This window comes from Octodon degus, unplaced genomic scaffold (assembly GCF_000260255.1).
Source record: "Octodon degus isolate 3935 unplaced genomic scaffold, OctDeg1.0 scaffold00020, whole genome shotgun sequence".
NCBI lineage: Eukaryota > Metazoa > Chordata > Mammalia > Rodentia > Octodontidae > Octodon > Octodon degus.
This window is the reverse complement of record NW_004524596.1, coordinates 13,028,797-13,047,308: the sequence shown is the minus strand read 5'-3', so window position 1 is coordinate 13,047,308 and position 18,512 is coordinate 13,028,797. Positions and strand designations below refer to the sequence as shown.

Below are 18,512 nucleotides of genomic sequence, written 5' to 3'. Positions count from 1 at the left end.
TGCTTCCTCAAAAACTCATTGTGGATAGAGGTAAAGCAAGAGTTAGCACATTAATCAAATAACAACTAAGGCTCATAGCAAATAACTGCATTTTGAAGAACTTTACTGTTTTATTAGTTGTAAGAACTTGGAAGTTTTATTATGAACTACATTGTATTCATACAAAGAGTCTAAAACATAAAACATAAATATACTATATCAAAAAGAAAATGAAGGGGCTGGTGAGATGGCTCAGTGGTCTAAAGCACCTACTTGGAACAAGCTTAGTAAACCACAGGGACCACGGTTCAATCCCCCAGCACCACATGCCAGCCCGCCCCGCCCCCTGGTGGGCTGAGCTGGCCACACACACACACACACACACACACACACACAATAAATAAATAAATGTAAAAAAAAAATTTAAAAAAAAAATGAAAACAAATACCTATTACTTGTACATATGATTAAATGGGATATCAGTTTATTTATCAGTAATATTTTAAAGACCTGTGTGTGTCCATTGCCTGTAGCCCTTTGCTGCCCTGATTTAGCTGTAATCATTCCTTTGCATGTATTCCTAAACAATATATGATTAAGTTTGAAAGAATAAATACAGTAATGAACAGATAACCCAGCACTATGAGAGAAACCCTACTGCCTTTATTTTATCAAGTCTTCCAAGAGAATACAGTATGAACAGTCTTTACATTAGGCTCTGACCTCATTGTTTTCTAAAAGTTCAGCCTCTGCCAGAGAAGTCAATGAGAAAGGCTTAGAGAGTCATGAGAAGCATAGAATTCACTGTATTTGAGCAATCTGTAACCAAATAGTAGGCATCTGACAGAAGTATCAATAGATACGTGCATCACTGTGGTTTGTCTGGAACATTGAGGAGTACGTCAGAGTAGAACACTAGAGGGTGAAGTGAGTATCCTCAGTTCAGGCATAAAGAGGGGGCATAAAGAGGAAAGTTATTTCATCAGTACCTGGTCAAAACAGTACAGATACCGTACTATAGATGCATGTAGTAGGAATTTGTGATGGATGACAATGTTACGTTTGAAAAGGCCTATGTATTTTTGTAAGTTGTATATGTGTTATAGACTTTCTTTAACAGCTTAGTTGTGGTCCTAAGACTAGGTTGTTAAATCAGTTGTTTTCAAATGAGGAATCATATATAGTATGTACATTACAATATTGAGAACAAAGAAATGGTCAAAGAAGTCACCAACTCCAACTTGGTGACTTTGCTTTTGTTTGCAGAGTACCTACATGCTGTACTGTAATGTATAACAGAACATAAAACTGCAGTATTGTACTGTGCAGTACAGTTAGCACATATTACAGTACTACATAAAGTGTACTGTACAAAGAGACTTTGAGGCTCGATAAGCAAGCTATGCAGAACTTTATTTAAAAAATGGGTTAGAAGACAGAATAGTGCACTTCGGTTGTAAGTGTGAACAGTTATTGAGCAGGAGGGTTATTAAATGAGGAACACCTATATTTACCTTTTAACATTTAACCACGAAAACATAATTTGTCATCTTATAGTTTAAATTCAGTAAAGCTTCTAGACATCAAACATGCAAAGCTTACAAATGACATAAGATCAGTGTTCATTTATCCTGTTTTGTAAATGGTTTCTTACTTAAATAGGTACCATTTGAGTCACCCTTTCTGTTTTGCTTTCTTTGAAATAATTCCATATTTACAGACGATTGCTGTGTAGTGCAGATAAACTCCTGCATACCACACTCACCAGCTTCTAGCAGTCTGCCACATTATTTATCATCTCCACAGTCATTTATTTATTTATTTATTTATTTATTTATTTATTTAGTATTTTAGGGAAGGGTCTCCAGGGTGTTCAGGGTCTCACTAATAGATCAGACTCGTAGTGATCTGCCTGTTTACAGCCTCCCAAGAGCTGGGATTACAGGCGCGCGCCACCATGCCCAGTCTGAGTCTGTCATTCTAAATGAAGCATTTATTTTAGAATTATCTGAACTTCAATTTTATATACCATGACTCTTTACTGTGTTAGTACATAATGCCACAGAAGAAGTACATTCTTTTTTTTTAATTTATTGGTACATTTTATTTATTTATAAAAAGTATATTCTTGGACAATAATAGCACAGTTAGCAAATTTAGGAGGCTTAACATTACAGAAATATTTTTTAACTAATATGGTTCATGTTCCAGTTTTATCACTCATGTCCTTTTTAGTATTTCTCCCCTTTTATACAGAATCCAGTTCAGGGGTAGATGTTAGCTGTCATTTCTGGTCAATTTTCTCTCATCCAGCATAATTATTTAGCCTTTGGCTTTTATGGCATTAACATTTTTTGAGAACACAGGTCAGTTATTTTATAGAACCTTGTTCGTCATGGTTGTCCCAGTTAGATTCAGGTTGTACATTCCCAGCTGCAATACCACATTAGTGATGATCTGTCTTTTGAGGAAATTACATCTAAAGGGACACAGTATCCACCAGCAGCTAATTAATGATGTTAATTTTGATCACTCAGTTAAGGTATTTCATGTTTCCATTATATAGTTAGTATGTTTTCCATGATAAGAGAGTGTAACAGACACTCTACGCAGACTTTGAGATCATGCAAATGTCCTATTTCATCAAACCTGGATCCCAAGTTTTAGGAGCAGTTCCTTAATGATTTTCACTCAAATCAGTCTTCATTTTGAGATTAGTGAGGGGTCACTTTATACATTACATTGTCCTGATAACTCAGCTTGATTTCTCAAGCATATTTATTTGCTTATTTAAAGGCTGTGATGTTTATGTATTGCATGCATTATAGAGTATATTTCCAGTGCATTTTAACTTAAAATGTTTTTTTTTAAACCTGTGGGTTTATTTTTAATCCTTTGCTGCCCTCTGCAGGTGTATGAATATAAATCTTTGGAGCAAGGTAAGTACTCCTAATAACGCAAATCATAATTTGTTTTCGTCTTTGTTTCAAATTTGGCATTAAATGTTGCTGTATATAAAAATCTATTAGAAGCAAAAAGTTAATGGGTTTAAATTTTTAGAAGTGTTATTTGTAAGACAGGAAGTTTGTTATGAAAGTAGCCCTTGACTGTGTGCTAAATTTATACTGACTTTGAACTTCTCCAAAAAAATATTAAAATGGTTATAATATTTGACCTTTATTTTGATGTGTATAAGTATATGTATTTGTTTGTGTTTCTGTGTATGAATGGGATACAGACCAACTTTGTATTGTTACCTTTTTAAGCAGTTAACTGGTTTTGTGTAGAGTACAATTTTGATCTATAGAAAGATTTTTCATCTTGAACAATTGGAATTTCCAATTTAAATATTTTTTAAAATCTGCATTCATAGCACAGCAGTTTGATCCCTTGTGTGCCAGGGCAATTGAGACTGGGCGTGGTAGCTTGCGCCTGTAATCCCAGCACTTGGGATGCTGAAAACAAGAGAATCACTACAAGTCTGATCTACATAGTGAGATCCTTTAGACCCTGTCCTAAATACATTTATATAAATAAATAAATAAGTAATCTTTTTTCACTTTTTTTTTTTTTTATTTAAAGACAGGGTCTCACTATGCAGTTTGGCCTGGCCTTGTGCTCACTTTTGGCCCCTGGTATGGTCTTGAACTCGCAGAGATCCTCCTGGCTCAATCTTCTAAGTGCTGTGATTATAGGAGTGCACCACTATGCCTGATTTTCATTCAATTTTTGAACTTCCACTTATACGATACAGTCAAATCTAATATATGGTAGGGATATGTACATCTAGGAGTAATTCTGTTTTTATTAAAGAGATTCCAATGTATCTTTATTTCAAATTTGGCATCAGATGTTGCTGTAATACATTGATATATGGCTACAGTTTCTGGTAGAATTTGTCTGCCAGGTGGGTGTTGTTTAAGGGAGTTTATAGCCAGGGAGATGGCTCAGTAGAATAAGTGCTGTCCTGGCAAGTGCAAGGGCCTGAGTTCAATCCCCAGTTTGGCATTAAAAAAAAAAAAAAAGGAGTTTGTAGATGAGGGATGAGGGTAGTTTTGTTTTTAGTTTGAAAGTTCTTATTTCAATCCCACCCTTTCTGTACTGCCTTTAATTGTAATGTTGTTTTTGTGGTGGCCTGTGATCAGCTTGCACAGTTTTCAGTATTAACTAATAAGTGTTACAGAAATAAACACAGCTGGAGTTGTTAGCACACTGTTTTAAGCACAGATGAACTCAATTATAGAATACACGTAAAGTAGTTGAGAATTCTTAAACCATATCATTTTGGACAAGTACTATATGTTTCTGTTCTGTCTTTAGCCAGAGACTATATCCCCAACTATTTGTTTTTTTTTTTTTTTTTTTCCTTCTCACTATGGGGGATTGAACTCAGGACCTTAAGCTTGCCATGCAAGCACGTATTCTACTGAGCTATCTCCCTAGCAATATATCCAACTATTGTGTTCAAAGTTACAAGCCACTACTGTTGCTTATATAATAACTTTAATAATAAAATGCATTTTTTAATTTTTCAAATTAAAAATTTGCTCATAGAATTAATGTTGAAAAATAAGTATTACATGTATCTTTTAGCATTTGTGAATTGATAAGAATCATGAGAACAGTGACACATAACATTTGGCCACTGTTAATTTACTGCTGTTAAAAATGAATAGAAAGATGTCATTGGACACTAGAAAGCATTGGTTATTTACTGGCCCAGCACTTTTTACCTTATTATTTGTATAAACTTTGATTTAAAAGGACAGTGGTGCAGCTTTGACAAGACCCGAAACAATATGATGAGAAATAATACTAGCTTACAATTCCTACAGCTATTTTCTGTTATAACAATTAGTTTAAAATGATGTAAAACAAATCACTTTGGTGTCTTTCTTTGTGACATTTCATAAAATGTTGCAGTTTTCCTTTAGCATGAGTTTGTTTTTACTTTAGAATACAAACCTATTATTTAAAAACAAAACAATCTGCTTTGTGGGTTGGGGTGGTGTTGGATTACTATGATATAGAATAATACCTTACTGGGGAGACGCTTTATCATTTCAAGAATTCAATTTCAGATTGTATTTGTTCTTGTTTGCTTTTCTTACTGCATTGCACGAATTTTCTGTCTTACCAGATAACAGAATTGTTGTATAAGGATGGACGTTATTGCCAGGAGCCTGCAGGACCAACGGGTAGTGTTTCAATTTCAATGATTGTAACTTATCCACAAATCCATTCTTCTGTATAATGATGGGCTAGAAGGATTACAGCAGTAAACACTTTTTCTTTGAAAGTGAAATTTGAAAACATTTGGTTATAAATCCTTATACTGATAACCTCAACATTTTTAGATCTACAACATGTTTGCTTTTATCCTAAGTATTAAAAGATAAGGCTGACTTATCTTTTCAGGTATGAAAGAAATGCTTATTTCTATGGAAATGGGCTTAAAAATCAGTGATTCTTGTTTATATGATTTTATCATGTAGATGTGGATTAATTTAAATAACAGAAAAAAGTCTCTTGATTTTTATAAAGATATTTTGGTATTTAATGATTTTCATGTCATAAAATGATACTTAGAACACAGAACATAGTTTTCTGTAAGAAGGTACTTTTCTTGAAAGTTCAGATCTTCTATCCTAGGCATTAACACATGGCCCTATACATTTTATGCTTGAATGCATAGGAAAATTACTGTTGTTATAAAACATCTTTGTTAATCTTGGTTTTTCATTGGCTAATAGGCAGCTCTCCACAGGATTACTGTATCTGCTTATTAAAATTATTTAACTTTTTTCTGTACTGAACATTTAATAATCCTTTCTAATTTTATGCATTTCCCTAAATATTGTCTACCAAAAAATTAGTATAGAGATGTGTAAAGACATTTATTTTTTTCTCACTGTGATTTGGACAGGGGAGGGGTAAGGCCTTGGGCAGCACCACTTCTGTCACAGAGTGGTGGAAAAAAATAGATTGAAGTAAGATTCAGTACTGAAAAGCTGTCACTCGGTCTGAAAATAATTAATATTCCTTTCACTCACCAGTTAGATATGTGCTCCCCAACCACATAATCTCTATGCCTCAGTGATCATTGTTGCCATTTCAGAGCCTCTCATCAGGGTGACATCTCACACCAAAATGATTTCTTATAAATTAATCTTGATAACATGACAGTCTCAGTAATTTTAGTGGAATGCTTTCTCTTGTTTTTTTTCCACAGAAGCTGTTGGCTATTTTCTTTATAACTTGATTGACAGCATGAGTGACTCAGAGGTACAGGCCAAGGAGGAGCATTTGAGACAATACTTCCATCAGCTAAAGGAGATGGTACTATTTCATTTTTTGCCATATAATGCCTGTCCTGCCTGACATGTATCTATTAGATTTGAAATTGCTGCTTTTAAGTACAACCAGACCACTTCTCAATGACATGCAAGAGTTGTAGACTTAAATTATGTCTGAGATAATTTGTTAGACAAATTTCAGTTTAGTTGTCTAAAACTCAGGGTTTTTTCCCCCTCTTCCCTTCATACAGAATATACAAATTTCTGAAAATATCTACAGAGGCATTCGAAATCTGCTGGATAGCTACCATGTTCCTGAATTGATTAAGGTGTGTGTGTGTGTCAAAGTAGTAATCATTTTTATGAAATGTTTAATTTATATGTAAAGGAAGGTAAAATATTATTTAAATATAAAAATTTTTTATTTCAATGACAACCATTTAGAGCTTTTCATTATTGGTAAAAAGTGTGTAATGAAGAATACATTTTAAAAAAAATATTGGTTGTAATGTCTAAGTACAGACATAATTTCTGCAAAATTTTAGAAAGATAGAAAGGTTTTAGTAAAATGAAATAGGACTTTAAAATATTATTTTTAACATTTGCTATTATTTCCCTGTTTTCTAATTCTGTACTAATTTAAATCCCAATTTTAGGATGTTAATATATTAGTGGATAAAGAGAAGATAGATTCTCGAAAAGTAAGTGGGTTTTTTAGTGGATTCTGTGTGCTGTAATAACTACATTACATTTAATGAAAATTTTAGGATGTAGTTTTATAAAATCAGTGGTTCCTCACATTTTTAAACTTTTAAGAAGTTGTTAAAACATATTTTCCATCCCAGAAAAATCAGCAACCTAGGAAATTTGTGTCTGATCTTGAGAGGTTCATAACTACCATTCCTGGCTTCTCAGGTCAACATCCCTGAGAGTATTAATGACATTTAGGAAATTATAAACAGATTAGCTTGAAGGGAGCATTAATAAAGCTTGTATTTTCCTTTTTTAGTAAATATTCTTTTTTTATTTTTATAGATTGCACAACTTAAATCGTCTGAATTAGAATCAACTCTTGAAAAATTAAAAGATGCTAATCAACCTATAGGAGATGTCCTAAAGCAACTGATAATAGTCCTTTGTTCAGAAGAGGTAACATTGTTTAAATATTTCAGATATACTATTAGGGTAAAAAATGCTTTATAAATCCCATTAAGTAAAACCAAATAGAATATTTATTATAATTTTTACAATTGATTATTGTTTATCATGTTTGTGAGCAATGCAATTAAATGAAAGGTTAACTAATTTCAGCTACACCTTGAATGGCATGTTTTCCAGTTGCTGTAGTTTGTTTATGATAATCTGCAAAGTGAATGATAGTAACAGCTGTGATAGGTTTATCATACATGCCAAATGTCCTTTCAAGCCATGGCTCCGGTCTCTTATATCTAGATTGTCAAGCAACTGATATATGCAGTAGTCATTTGCAAGTCAAATATTACTAGGTTGTTAATGCAGGGATTGAAATTCCATTTTCTGCTAGAAAAAAAAGCTCTCTCAGATAAAGGGTCTCTTGCCTTTTTTAAACGGGCATCCAGCTGTACTTTGTGCTCATTTTAGTGTATGTATGCAATTTGTGGAATATCACTAGATGTTTTTCAGTTTCTAGTTCAGTATGATTTAATCATAAACTATGATTTTAGGGAAAAAATGCAGCTAATTTGGGGGTTGTAGCATGGTACTATTAAATCTAAAGGTTTTTTTCACATTGCCTGGGGACTAAACTAGGCTGAGGAACTTTGTCAGTGGTATGGGTACATATATCTACATCAGTAATCTGGATTGTGATCAAGGGCTGCCTTGGAAATATTTAGTCTGGAAGTGTTTTAAATAACATAACACACAAAACTGAAACATCACATTTTGTATAAATAGTAGCCTATTTTGTATTACAAATACAAATCTTTTAAAACTGGTAAACTGGTCCATCTATTTATCAGTTGACCTATCTACCTGTCTATCTACCTATCTACCTCTCTATCTTGCTTGCTGTTTGAAAGGTGAATAAAAATACGGAGGGGCAGGTCTAACTTGATAACATAACATCATCTAATTTTAAAGTATTAAATTTTCTAAACTTTAAACACTAAAATGTGACATTTTAACCTTTATATTAATTTCTTCTTGCCTTTTTACTTCAATTTTTTATTTTAGAACATGCAAAAAGCCCTTGAGTTGAAAGCAAAGTATGAATCAGACATGGTTGTTGGTGGCTATGCAGCTTTAATAAATTTGTGCTGTCGACATGATAATGCAGAAGATGCACTGAACTTGAAACAAGAATTGTGAGTACCCTGGTACTGAGGCAAGTTACCAGCATTCATGCTAATATATAGCCCTTGATGGATTACCTGCATTGAATACTTACTGCTGTCATATTGTTTCTAGTAATTTTATGGTCAGTATTTTTCAAATTTAGTAAAAGAGATTATGGCTTGTCAGCAAGGTATCTTTTTTAAGTACCGTGAGATTCTTGTTCGTAAAGTCAAGGATTCCCCCTCACCCTTCGCTCTACAGTTGCATATTATAGCAGTGATGATGGTACTCTTTTTTTTAGAAGGCTTGATAACATTTCTTTTCCCTGCTGTAGTATTACAAAATTCTGTCCATTTCTCAGATGTCTTTTATTTCCAATCTTGATTTCAAATAAAAATATGCCATTTGGTATATTCTGTGTTCGTGATGAAGTTATTTACAGTGCCAGAAAAAAAAGCCTTTATTCATTAGTATCATTTATAGATAGAGACAATATATGTATTGTTAGATTTTTACTTCTGTAGTCACTGTGAATGTAATGACGTGAGCTGATACGTCTTAAAACATCTTAAATATAGAAGAGGATAGAATTAACATTTTAGACTTCTGTTGAGCTTTTGCATAGTGATAAGAACTTTTAACATACCATATCTGCTTTTATTTTATAGTGACCGGTTATATTCATCTGCTGTCCTTGACACCAATAAATATGTAGGTCTTGTTAAAGTATTGGGGAAACATGGCAAACTCCAAGGTAAGCCTCAGCACGTAAAAGAAAAAATGCAATGCAAGTATTTGCCACTGGAATAACGTGTGAATTGATATTAATGGTATATCATGTCCTGCAAAGTGCTTGAATACTTTGCATACAAATTTGCATGTGAATCCAACCAGAGCTGCTTGGGCAGTATAGGCCATTAGTTTTAATGGATTGGCAAGCTTGTCATTTACATTTGCACAGCTCAGTGCCTTTTGCATTTCTGCAGCTAGTTTTTATTAGCATTGCTGTTGGAATTGAGTTTGAAGATCATGACTTATGGCACAGTTTGTTTACATGCCTGCACTAATGGCTTTGTTTTTGTTTAAGAAGTTCTGAAGGCTGAACATAAAACCTATAAACATAACCTGATATGTAAGAATATGAATTTTGCAGTATTTGTCTTAACTTTTAGTAATATTAACAAAACATGTTTTAAAATTTTTATGTATAAGTTCATAGGAAAAGCTTTACTAACCATACAGCTGATTTGTATACTTTATTTTTCTTATTGGTGAGAGTACTAAACCTAACATAAATATACTTGATAATTGTTTGTTTCTTTCTGATTTGACTTTATTTTGGAACTTCATTTTTAGCCTTTGTTCCTTTTTAGAAGAGACTGTTTTAGGTGAAAACTGCAGTGAGCATATGGTTTGAACATTGAAATATTTCTTAGGAAGCCTTTCTAACACAGAAAACTCTTTATAAAGACTAGCCTATTTTCTTTTTAAATCACTTTTTCTAAAATGATCAAAACATTTTGTCTGTGTAATAATTAAGAACAACATTATAAAAAGGCACTTATTCCATATCCTAAAATGTTTGTTTCTGCCTTCCTAATGAAGCTTAATGAATCTAATGTATTAACATGCAGTCTTTTGGAAAGCTTTCATTGGCTCTGCTTGGCTAATTAGTATCGACATAGCAAACAGGCCCTATCGGTATCAGACCATTAGTCTGGCTGTATATACAGTGTAAACACATCTTTATTATCTGGCCTCCTGACAAGCCATCTGCTGAAGAAACAATGGTGTGATTTAGCAGATGTTAGCTCCGAACGATAAAAGCATCCATTTAGGAGGATCTTACAGCTATAGGGCAGACCATACAGGGTTATGTGGTGCAGAGTGGGCACACAGTCTCTATCTATAATTTGTACTCAAAGTTGCAGGGAAATGATAAAACCATGCTATTGTGGATTTATAATTGTAGTCTCGTTTAGAAATGCAAGTAGTAATTAACTTGAAATCGGCATTATACACTAGAATTTACATTCCTGCTGAGCTCGAAATGCTGTTTTAATAGCAGTTTGTTTTCCCTACATGAAATTACCTAAGGGTCTTTTGTGTTACTTCATTGTAGATGCTATTAACATTCTAAAGGAGATGAAAGAGAAGGATGTTCTTATCAAAGATGCAACAGTCTTGTCCTTTTTCCACATCTTAAATGGCGCAGCTTTAAGAGGTGAAATTGAAACAGTAAAACAGTTGCATGAAGCCATTGTAACTCTAGGGTTAGCAAAACCATCTGCCAACATAAGTGTCCCCTTGGTCACTGTACACCTGGAAAAGTAAGTTCATTGAATTTTGAATTTTAAATATTAGTGTTTTAAAAATGAATCTCATCATTTGGGGATTATAGTCTGTAAATACTCTGGTGATATAGGAGCCTTCAGAGTCATTTGCCAAGGAATAAAAGAACTAAGATATACTAGGTGACCTTTAAAATCACTAGTAGTCTTTTGGTTCTGTAACTTAATCTTTGATGATTTTCTTTTTGTAGGAGTATCTAGTCATATTACATGAAATCAAATCTATAATTTGTGAGCCTATTAAGTGCTAATGACAAATTATAAAAAAGAAGGTTTCCCTAGGGTTTTTGATTATATGCTGTGACTGTTACCCAGGTAGTATGATAAAAACATATCTGTAGTGGTTCTGGGCTCCATATGGTAGTTTTAATCATGTATACCAATACAGTTGTTTTAGCTTTTGGAAAATGTTGATGTCTGCCTTGTGGAAAGGTGAATTTTAATGATAAGGCAAGATTCACAGAGTTTAAAATTTTTCACTGGGAATGCTCGCGGTGAACCTACTTTAAGGTATTGTATGAAAATCATAAAAATCAGTCTTCTCTTATAATGATTGAAGTGCCTTAGTAAGGTGTTTATTATTTCTGTCTGCATTTGATTTTTTGTGATGTTTTTTAATTTTTCTAGGTCTTATCTTTTCCATGCTTCATGCAGTTTATAATTGCTTATTTTGAGATTGGAATTTTTTTTTTTTACTTGTATGGATGTCAGTGACAGAAGAAAAATAAAATTCTATATTTTAACAGTTCTCATAGTTTTCTCAAATTTCTGTTAGTTTGTATTTGTTGAGATATAATTAGCTAGATATAATGAATGATTTGGTATTGAATTTGAAATCTAGGATAAAAAAGCATTCTTTTAATTAGATGCCTGTTAGGAAATGTGTATATTAATACATGTGAATACGCACATGCCCACACACCTAAAATAATTCCTTTGCTGTCCAATTATAAGCAGTTATCAAAGTTAGATGATTGTTCAAATCTTAACCTTCGTGATGTCAGCGTTATATCCTTTTAAAGAAATAGTGATTCAAACAGTTGTTGTGTTATTGAGTTCTCATATTCACAGCCAACTTTATATAGAAATCCTATAATTAATATGCTTCCTACTAGAATATTTTTGATTGTTTAAAAGACCCATCTCTGCAAATTACTTGTAGAACTCTGCACAGGGATTTGAAAGAAATGGGCCTGATGCCCAGAAGAATTAGGCCCTCCTACACTACTGGGCAGAAATAAAGTAATTAACAAAGTAAATGAGGCCATGGTAGAACAGTATCTTACACAAATAGAAATACTTTAAGGAAAGTGGAGATAGGAATGCTTTCCAGAAGAGGTCTGCAGATGGGGCTCATGAACAAGGAGATCTTAGCCAAAGCAGAATGGAAATGGTATGGAGTTCAGGTGTTAGCCTGGAGCGTGCTCTGTGCTTCTCGTTAGTTAAGATGTCAGATACTGTATGTCTCAGTCAAATTTGGCTCTTTGTTCATTGAGCTAAAACAATCTTATGTAAGTCTTTTCCTTTATAGTATCTTACTACTTTCAGATACTTATAGAAATTCTTAGCTTCTGTTTTTGGTTGGGGAGATTTGCTTTTTGTTTCTTTCTTTTGTGCTATTTACTTTGAAAAGGCAGTCTCCATGACAGGGTCTTTCTGTGTCATCTATCAGAGTAAAGGTTGTGTTTACTCTTTTACTTCATGACAATTATAAAATGGAAACAAAATTTCACATTTATAAAACTGCAAAAGTAGTAGTTCCACTTTTTTTTTAATCAGGGGAAACGCTGGAATTAAAACACTGATTTTAGAACTTTTATACGATGGCTTTGTCAGTAGCTAATTAATTCAGTATTATGACACGCACTAGGATTAACTACATAGGCCGCTAAAAAGTTCACCTGTATTTTATTTCATTAAATATGTTCACTCTTCACTGATACACAGTTGATACCATGCAGTTGATCCCAGCAGGCATGAATTTATTTGGGAGTGAGCTTTCTTTTTCAAATTTGTGATAAAGTTATGAAAAACATTTTAGAGCATCATTTTAAAAAGTCTTCACTCTTTCAAAGACAAACATCTTTTGGGCATGTCATTGCAAAAGACTTTAAAGAAGTTATCATTTTCAAGTTACAATTCTGATGCCAGTCTATGAGACTGAATTCCAAAAGATAATCTTTAAGATTCCTTGGATCTTAATTTTAAATCATCTTTTCTAGCTTTGGATAAAACACATGGAAAACAATAATTTCACTTAGATAATATGAAAATGCTTTGTGGGTTTACAAATAATATATATTGCTTTTATTCATTTACTGAGGGAAATCCAAAATACTAACTTTTTATATTGTAAAGTTGGTAAGCTAACATATTATTAAGGAGATAATGTCTGAATTGAACAGAAATGAAATATGTATAAAATTTTGTGTTTCTTTGGTATTAAAATCTGTAAGCCATCTACCTATCTACCTATAGTCCACGTGAGTGTTATTTTAAGCAATTTTTAAAATATGTTTTATGTTAAATTATATTCTATTCAAGTCATGCCTGATTCAAGGATGGCAGGGATCCTCCATGCTAACGTAGAAAGAAATACTTTCAAATAGATTAAAAGAACTTTCTGATTAGTCTTCATACTGTGTTAAAGGAAACGAAATCAACAAGATCAGCCGTTAGATTTGAAAGCGTAGAAGTGTGTGCGACGCAGCTTCAGACTCACTTGTTTTATAGCTGATCGATTTTGGTTTCGTTGCATGTAAAGTGAAAGCTGTTTAACTGAATTATAGTACTGCGAGTGAGCAAGGCAGCTTTAATTTCTGCTTTCCACTAAGGATTTTTTGTGTGTATTCTGGTTTGTGCTATAATCCTATGCGCACATATGTATTTCACTTATGTGCATCATGGACTTTGTATGTATAAGCCTTCCAGAACTCTTGAGTTCTTCACAAATGAACTTCTGGCAAGGTAAGTTTTGAAGCTCGTTGTCATGCTTTTATACTTGAAATAAATGGGAAATACACTTTTAAAAACGCTTTTTGTTCTGTCATACATGCTTCCCTTTAATTTTAGCATCTTTTCATTCATACTGGATACTTTTATTATTTATGGGAATGCTTGCCTTCTAAAATAAAACTCTTATGTGCTAAAAGGAAATTAAGGAGGTTCGGCTCTTTTACTCCATTATTGCAATTAAGAATTTAGCATCATCAGTGCCAGAGGACAAAAGTGTTTCATTTGCCCTGGGGGGACAGGACAGTGATAAGATGATTTTTCGTCAAGGATCATTGGGTCGTAATTAAGTTACATTCATGGCTATTGCTTTTTGAAGGATGATTGGTAAATGACAGGCTTCATGTGCTTAGTACGGACAGTGTGCAGTAGGATTTTTTTCTCCCTCTGTCAGAAAATCCTGTTGAGCCTGATAATGTAAATGTGGCATTTTATTCTGAACAAAAGAGCGGGGAAATGAGCTATCTTGTCTAATCATTCAGTTGTTTAACACCGACTTCCAGTTTAGACTCAATTGGCTGGAAAGCACTTGACATGTGAAGTTAGTGCTGTTCGGAACGCATGTTTGAGTAAATTTTAAAGTAAGTGACAGCTAAATTGTACCTAGGGAAATTACAAAGCCTTCAACACAGTTAATTTTTTGGGGAGGATTAGTTGTAATTGCAACACCAGTCTCCTTGAAGATTCTTCATTTATAGATGTTGAACAGAAAAAAAAATTATCTTTTTCAGTGCTGGTTCTCTAATAGAATAATTTTTGTGAAGATGATGGTTTTTCCTGAGTTGGTTTTTCCCCCAATACTAAACATCTGCTAAGAATTTGTAGAACAGTTTGCTTTTATGGTGTTGAGTTTGTTTCTTTCTTTTTAACCTTCCCTGCCTCCCCCAATGCCCCTGCTCCACTTTTCTCTGGTGATTTCAGCTTTGAGAGCTTTTCAATCAGTAAGTCCTTTAGGTAAATTGCCACTTCACCAACACTTTATGCATAATGTTGAGGCACTTTATTCCAATTAAAAATCAATATTTGTCATCTTTTTGTAGTTTAAATTAAGTATATGCTCTAGATTGAAAAGCTATTTTCTAAGGAAGTTTTAACAGTTGAAGATCGTGTGGAACACATGTGTGATCTTCATTGTTACATGTATTGAGGAATGTTTTTGAGTTTGGAGTATGTTATTTCCTTAAAAGAAAATATTTCTGTGATTGGTAGATGTTTCATGAGTACATATCTAGGAGGCTTACATCTTGTTTAGCATTTGTCTTTCTGTCATTACCATAATATACTTTAGAAAGACACAACATCAGATTTTCTACATTGAGCTTCAAAGTAGCCTTTTTGGATATCCTTCTATTTAATGCACAATTATAGTACTTATTTCTATAGCCCTGTTTCCTTAAAGTAAGTTATACACTCTAGAATTAAAGTTTTGAATTTTCTGAATTCAACTCTCAAGTGAAACCACTCAAGTTAATAAATGTAACCACCTCCGGTTTTTAGACTGCTTACTGGACCTACTCAAGTGTGTGTGTGTGTGTGTGTGTGTGTGTTTCAAAATTTGAATCATCTTCCCCAGTTTTGCCTATCATGGGCTTACAGAATTTGGTAGAGCTTCAGTTTCACTTGAATTTTTAAAAATGCTTTTGGGGGACCAGGGAGATAGCTCAGTAAAATAAGCACTTCCCTGGCAAGTACAAGGGCCTGAGTTCAATCCCCGGTTCCGCAAAAAAAAAAAAAAAAAAAAAATGCTTTTAGTAAAGTTTCAGTTGTTAATTTGCATCAATTAAAGCATTTTTAAATGATTGATTTTTATTAGCACATATAGTTTATTCATAGGAGTCACAGTTATACAGTATGTTGAAATTTGTAGTGTTCTAGTCTTTATAAATACTATAGTGGATATTTTAGAATTGTTTGTTAAGAGTTGAGTTTTCTTGCTAGGCATGGTAGTAAATGCTTGTAATCCTGGCACTAGAGAGGCTGAGGCAGAAAGATACTGAAGAGTTTCTCTGAGGCCAGCTTGTGAGTTCAAGGCCAGCCTGCACTACAAAATGAGATTCAGTCTCAAACAACCACAACAAAGAATGGGGTTTTTCTTTTGTGTTAATGTGAAGCTTGTGAAAACAATGACTACATTTTTTTTTCAAGAATGAACTTTTTGAAATAAGCACAGAATTAAAGTTTTGAGTGCAGAAATCAGTGTATTGAAAAGATTTATTCAAAGGGTTATTAGTACTTTTTGAGTAGAGTTTTAAATCATTTCTGTTATACAGAATGTACAGAAGGAATCACAGATCACTTTAGGTCACAGAAGCTAGACGTGCACTGGTAGTATGTTGTCCTACATTTTGCTTGGGAATCAATTCCTACCTTTTCCTTTTTCATATTCTGCTACTGTTAGCTGATTTTACTCTGCCTATTAAAGTGGTGCCGTCATATGGTGACTGTATTTGCTGGCATGAAGTATAAGAGAAGAGGAATCTGAACAGCACAGATGAGTCCTCCCTCATAGTGTTAGAGCTGGGAGGGAACTCAAAGGTCTTTGAGCTCCAATTTTATGATAATCCACTTTTCACCACTTCTAAGTGTGAGCTATATGCTTATCAGTTGAGATCAAAATCAAAAGTGCTTTGAATATAAACTTTCGTGGCATTGTAAATTTAGGTGTGTTTTTTTCATTTTTTAATTTCTATAACCTAAAATTTCAAGCTTTAGTAAGACAATTATTGATGGCACAAAACTATGCAAGGAATGTAAATTTTTATTTTTTAAAGTGATGTGACCTACCCACAAGTCAGAATACAGATCATAGAGAACAAAAATGAATCAACTAGTTATTTACTTAATTTCTCTCTCATTATATTTTGTAAGAAGTGTTTCATTGTAGATTTGTCATTTATTTTGTTGGCAACTTTAAGAGGAAGAGCACTGATACTTAAAATTTCTAACAAATATATGAAGTATCTTTCATTTACTCTTGTCTTTTCCATTGTTCGGAGTACATATAATCTTCAGAAGCTTATATTTGGAGACCAAAGACATTAACATGTCGCTTTGATTGACAGAACAATTACTCTTTCATTTATTGATAGCTTTGACCTAATGTAGGGAAAATACAATTGAGAGAGTACTATTCTAGTTTGGGAATTGATCTGAAAAAGTAAATCTTGCCAGTTCAATATATATATAGTATCTCTTGGTTTTACTCTTAAAAATGGTCTCATAGTTTTCCATTAAGTGGAATTGTAGAAGGGCAATAACTGAGCCTATGTCTGAAGTAAGAGAAAATACTGATTATATAAAGCTTTATATCATATGTGGTAACTACTATAGCATTTCTTTTGTATGACAGTAATCTAGCCTGCAACATCTACTTGTGGTTTTGAAATTAACCTGTAATTTAGTCTTCACCCCAAATGACAAAAATTCAAATGACTCTGTGGGGTGCCGGAAGATGCACTGTAAACAGGGCTTCATAAGAGGATAAGGTAGAGTTCCATTAGGATAGGCTCGTTTTCATTGTGTCAGTATTATTGCAATGAAAATAACACTTCTTCGTTGTATTTTACTAAAAAAGTACAGCTTAAATTCTGAATCTAGATAAAATAGCAATCTAATCTCAGCAATGTAACATTTATATAATGGACAGAAATGTTAAAGCTTTAACAGTAAAATTTAAAAGGCTTTCTTCCTTTTGTAAACTGTTGCCTTTGTGAAAGAAATTTCTATTCTCTACCAAGACTGCTTGCCGCTAATTGTCACTGATACTTTTGTCTGTGTCTCTAACCATGTGTCTTTTTAAATACATTTTGTTAATTTCTTATGCCAAATTGTATCTTTTTTTTTTTTTTTTTTAATTATACCATCTTATGTGGTTTTATGGACACTGGTGCTTTTCATAGAACATGTTGTGTAATGAGATGCCCCACTGAAAGCAGGATCTGGGCTCTGTTGCCAGTGCCTGCCTGTTGTATTCGGTAGCTGCAGGCTGGTCAGTCTGTAGTTGCCTCAGTTTCCTTATTTCTTTAAAAATGGAAGTGGCAGAAGAATTGAATATTCTAATCTGTGTAGTTCTTATGTCATAGATTTACATGTTCTTAATGTTTAAGAAATTTTAGCATAAATGAAAATACCCTTTTATTTTATTACCAGATAAAGTCTTTGACTTTACAACTGAAAATAACTTTAAAAAACCTTACTCCTTATTGAAAATGTTTAGAATTGTGGAATTCCTTCATTCGCCTAAAAGAGTATGGTAGTGCTAGCAGGAGTCATTTCCAATTTCCCTGAGCCCTGCAGTTTTTATCTAGTAAGGGGGAAGTTTGAAAAAAAAAAAAATAATGCTAATGTTGATAAGTGCTTAAAAATTCCTCCATAGCCTTTTATTGACATATAGTAAAGTTTCCCAAATCTGAAGTTGTTGAGGGCCACTAAAGTACATCAGTAATTGAAAAATATTTCATGGTAGTCCTTATATTTGAAATAATACATTCTTAAAGCAATTTATTACATAAAATTAGACTATAATAGAATTAGAATGCCTTCATCTGCTTTTTTTTTT

At 33.2% G+C, this 18,512-nt stretch overlaps 1 protein-coding gene across 1 annotated transcript in view; it reads left to right on the top strand.

Moving 5' to 3' along the window:
* Lrpprc (leucine rich pentatricopeptide repeat containing) overlaps positions 1 to 18,512 on the top strand; it is a 116,639-nt gene that overhangs the window by 61,504 nt on the left and 36,623 nt on the right. Inside the window, exons 15-23 of the mRNA XM_004627661.2 lie at positions 2,891 to 2,918; positions 5,120 to 5,177; positions 6,212 to 6,318; positions 6,527 to 6,604; positions 6,932 to 6,976; positions 7,311 to 7,424; positions 8,490 to 8,620; positions 9,260 to 9,345; positions 10,714 to 10,921. Coding sequence (XP_004627718.1) covers positions 2,891 to 2,918; positions 5,120 to 5,177; positions 6,212 to 6,318; positions 6,527 to 6,604; positions 6,932 to 6,976; positions 7,311 to 7,424; positions 8,490 to 8,620; positions 9,260 to 9,345; positions 10,714 to 10,921 — 855 coding nt within the window. The remainder of the gene's footprint in view (positions 1 to 2,890; positions 2,919 to 5,119; positions 5,178 to 6,211; positions 6,319 to 6,526; positions 6,605 to 6,931; positions 6,977 to 7,310; positions 7,425 to 8,489; positions 8,621 to 9,259; positions 9,346 to 10,713; positions 10,922 to 18,512) is intronic.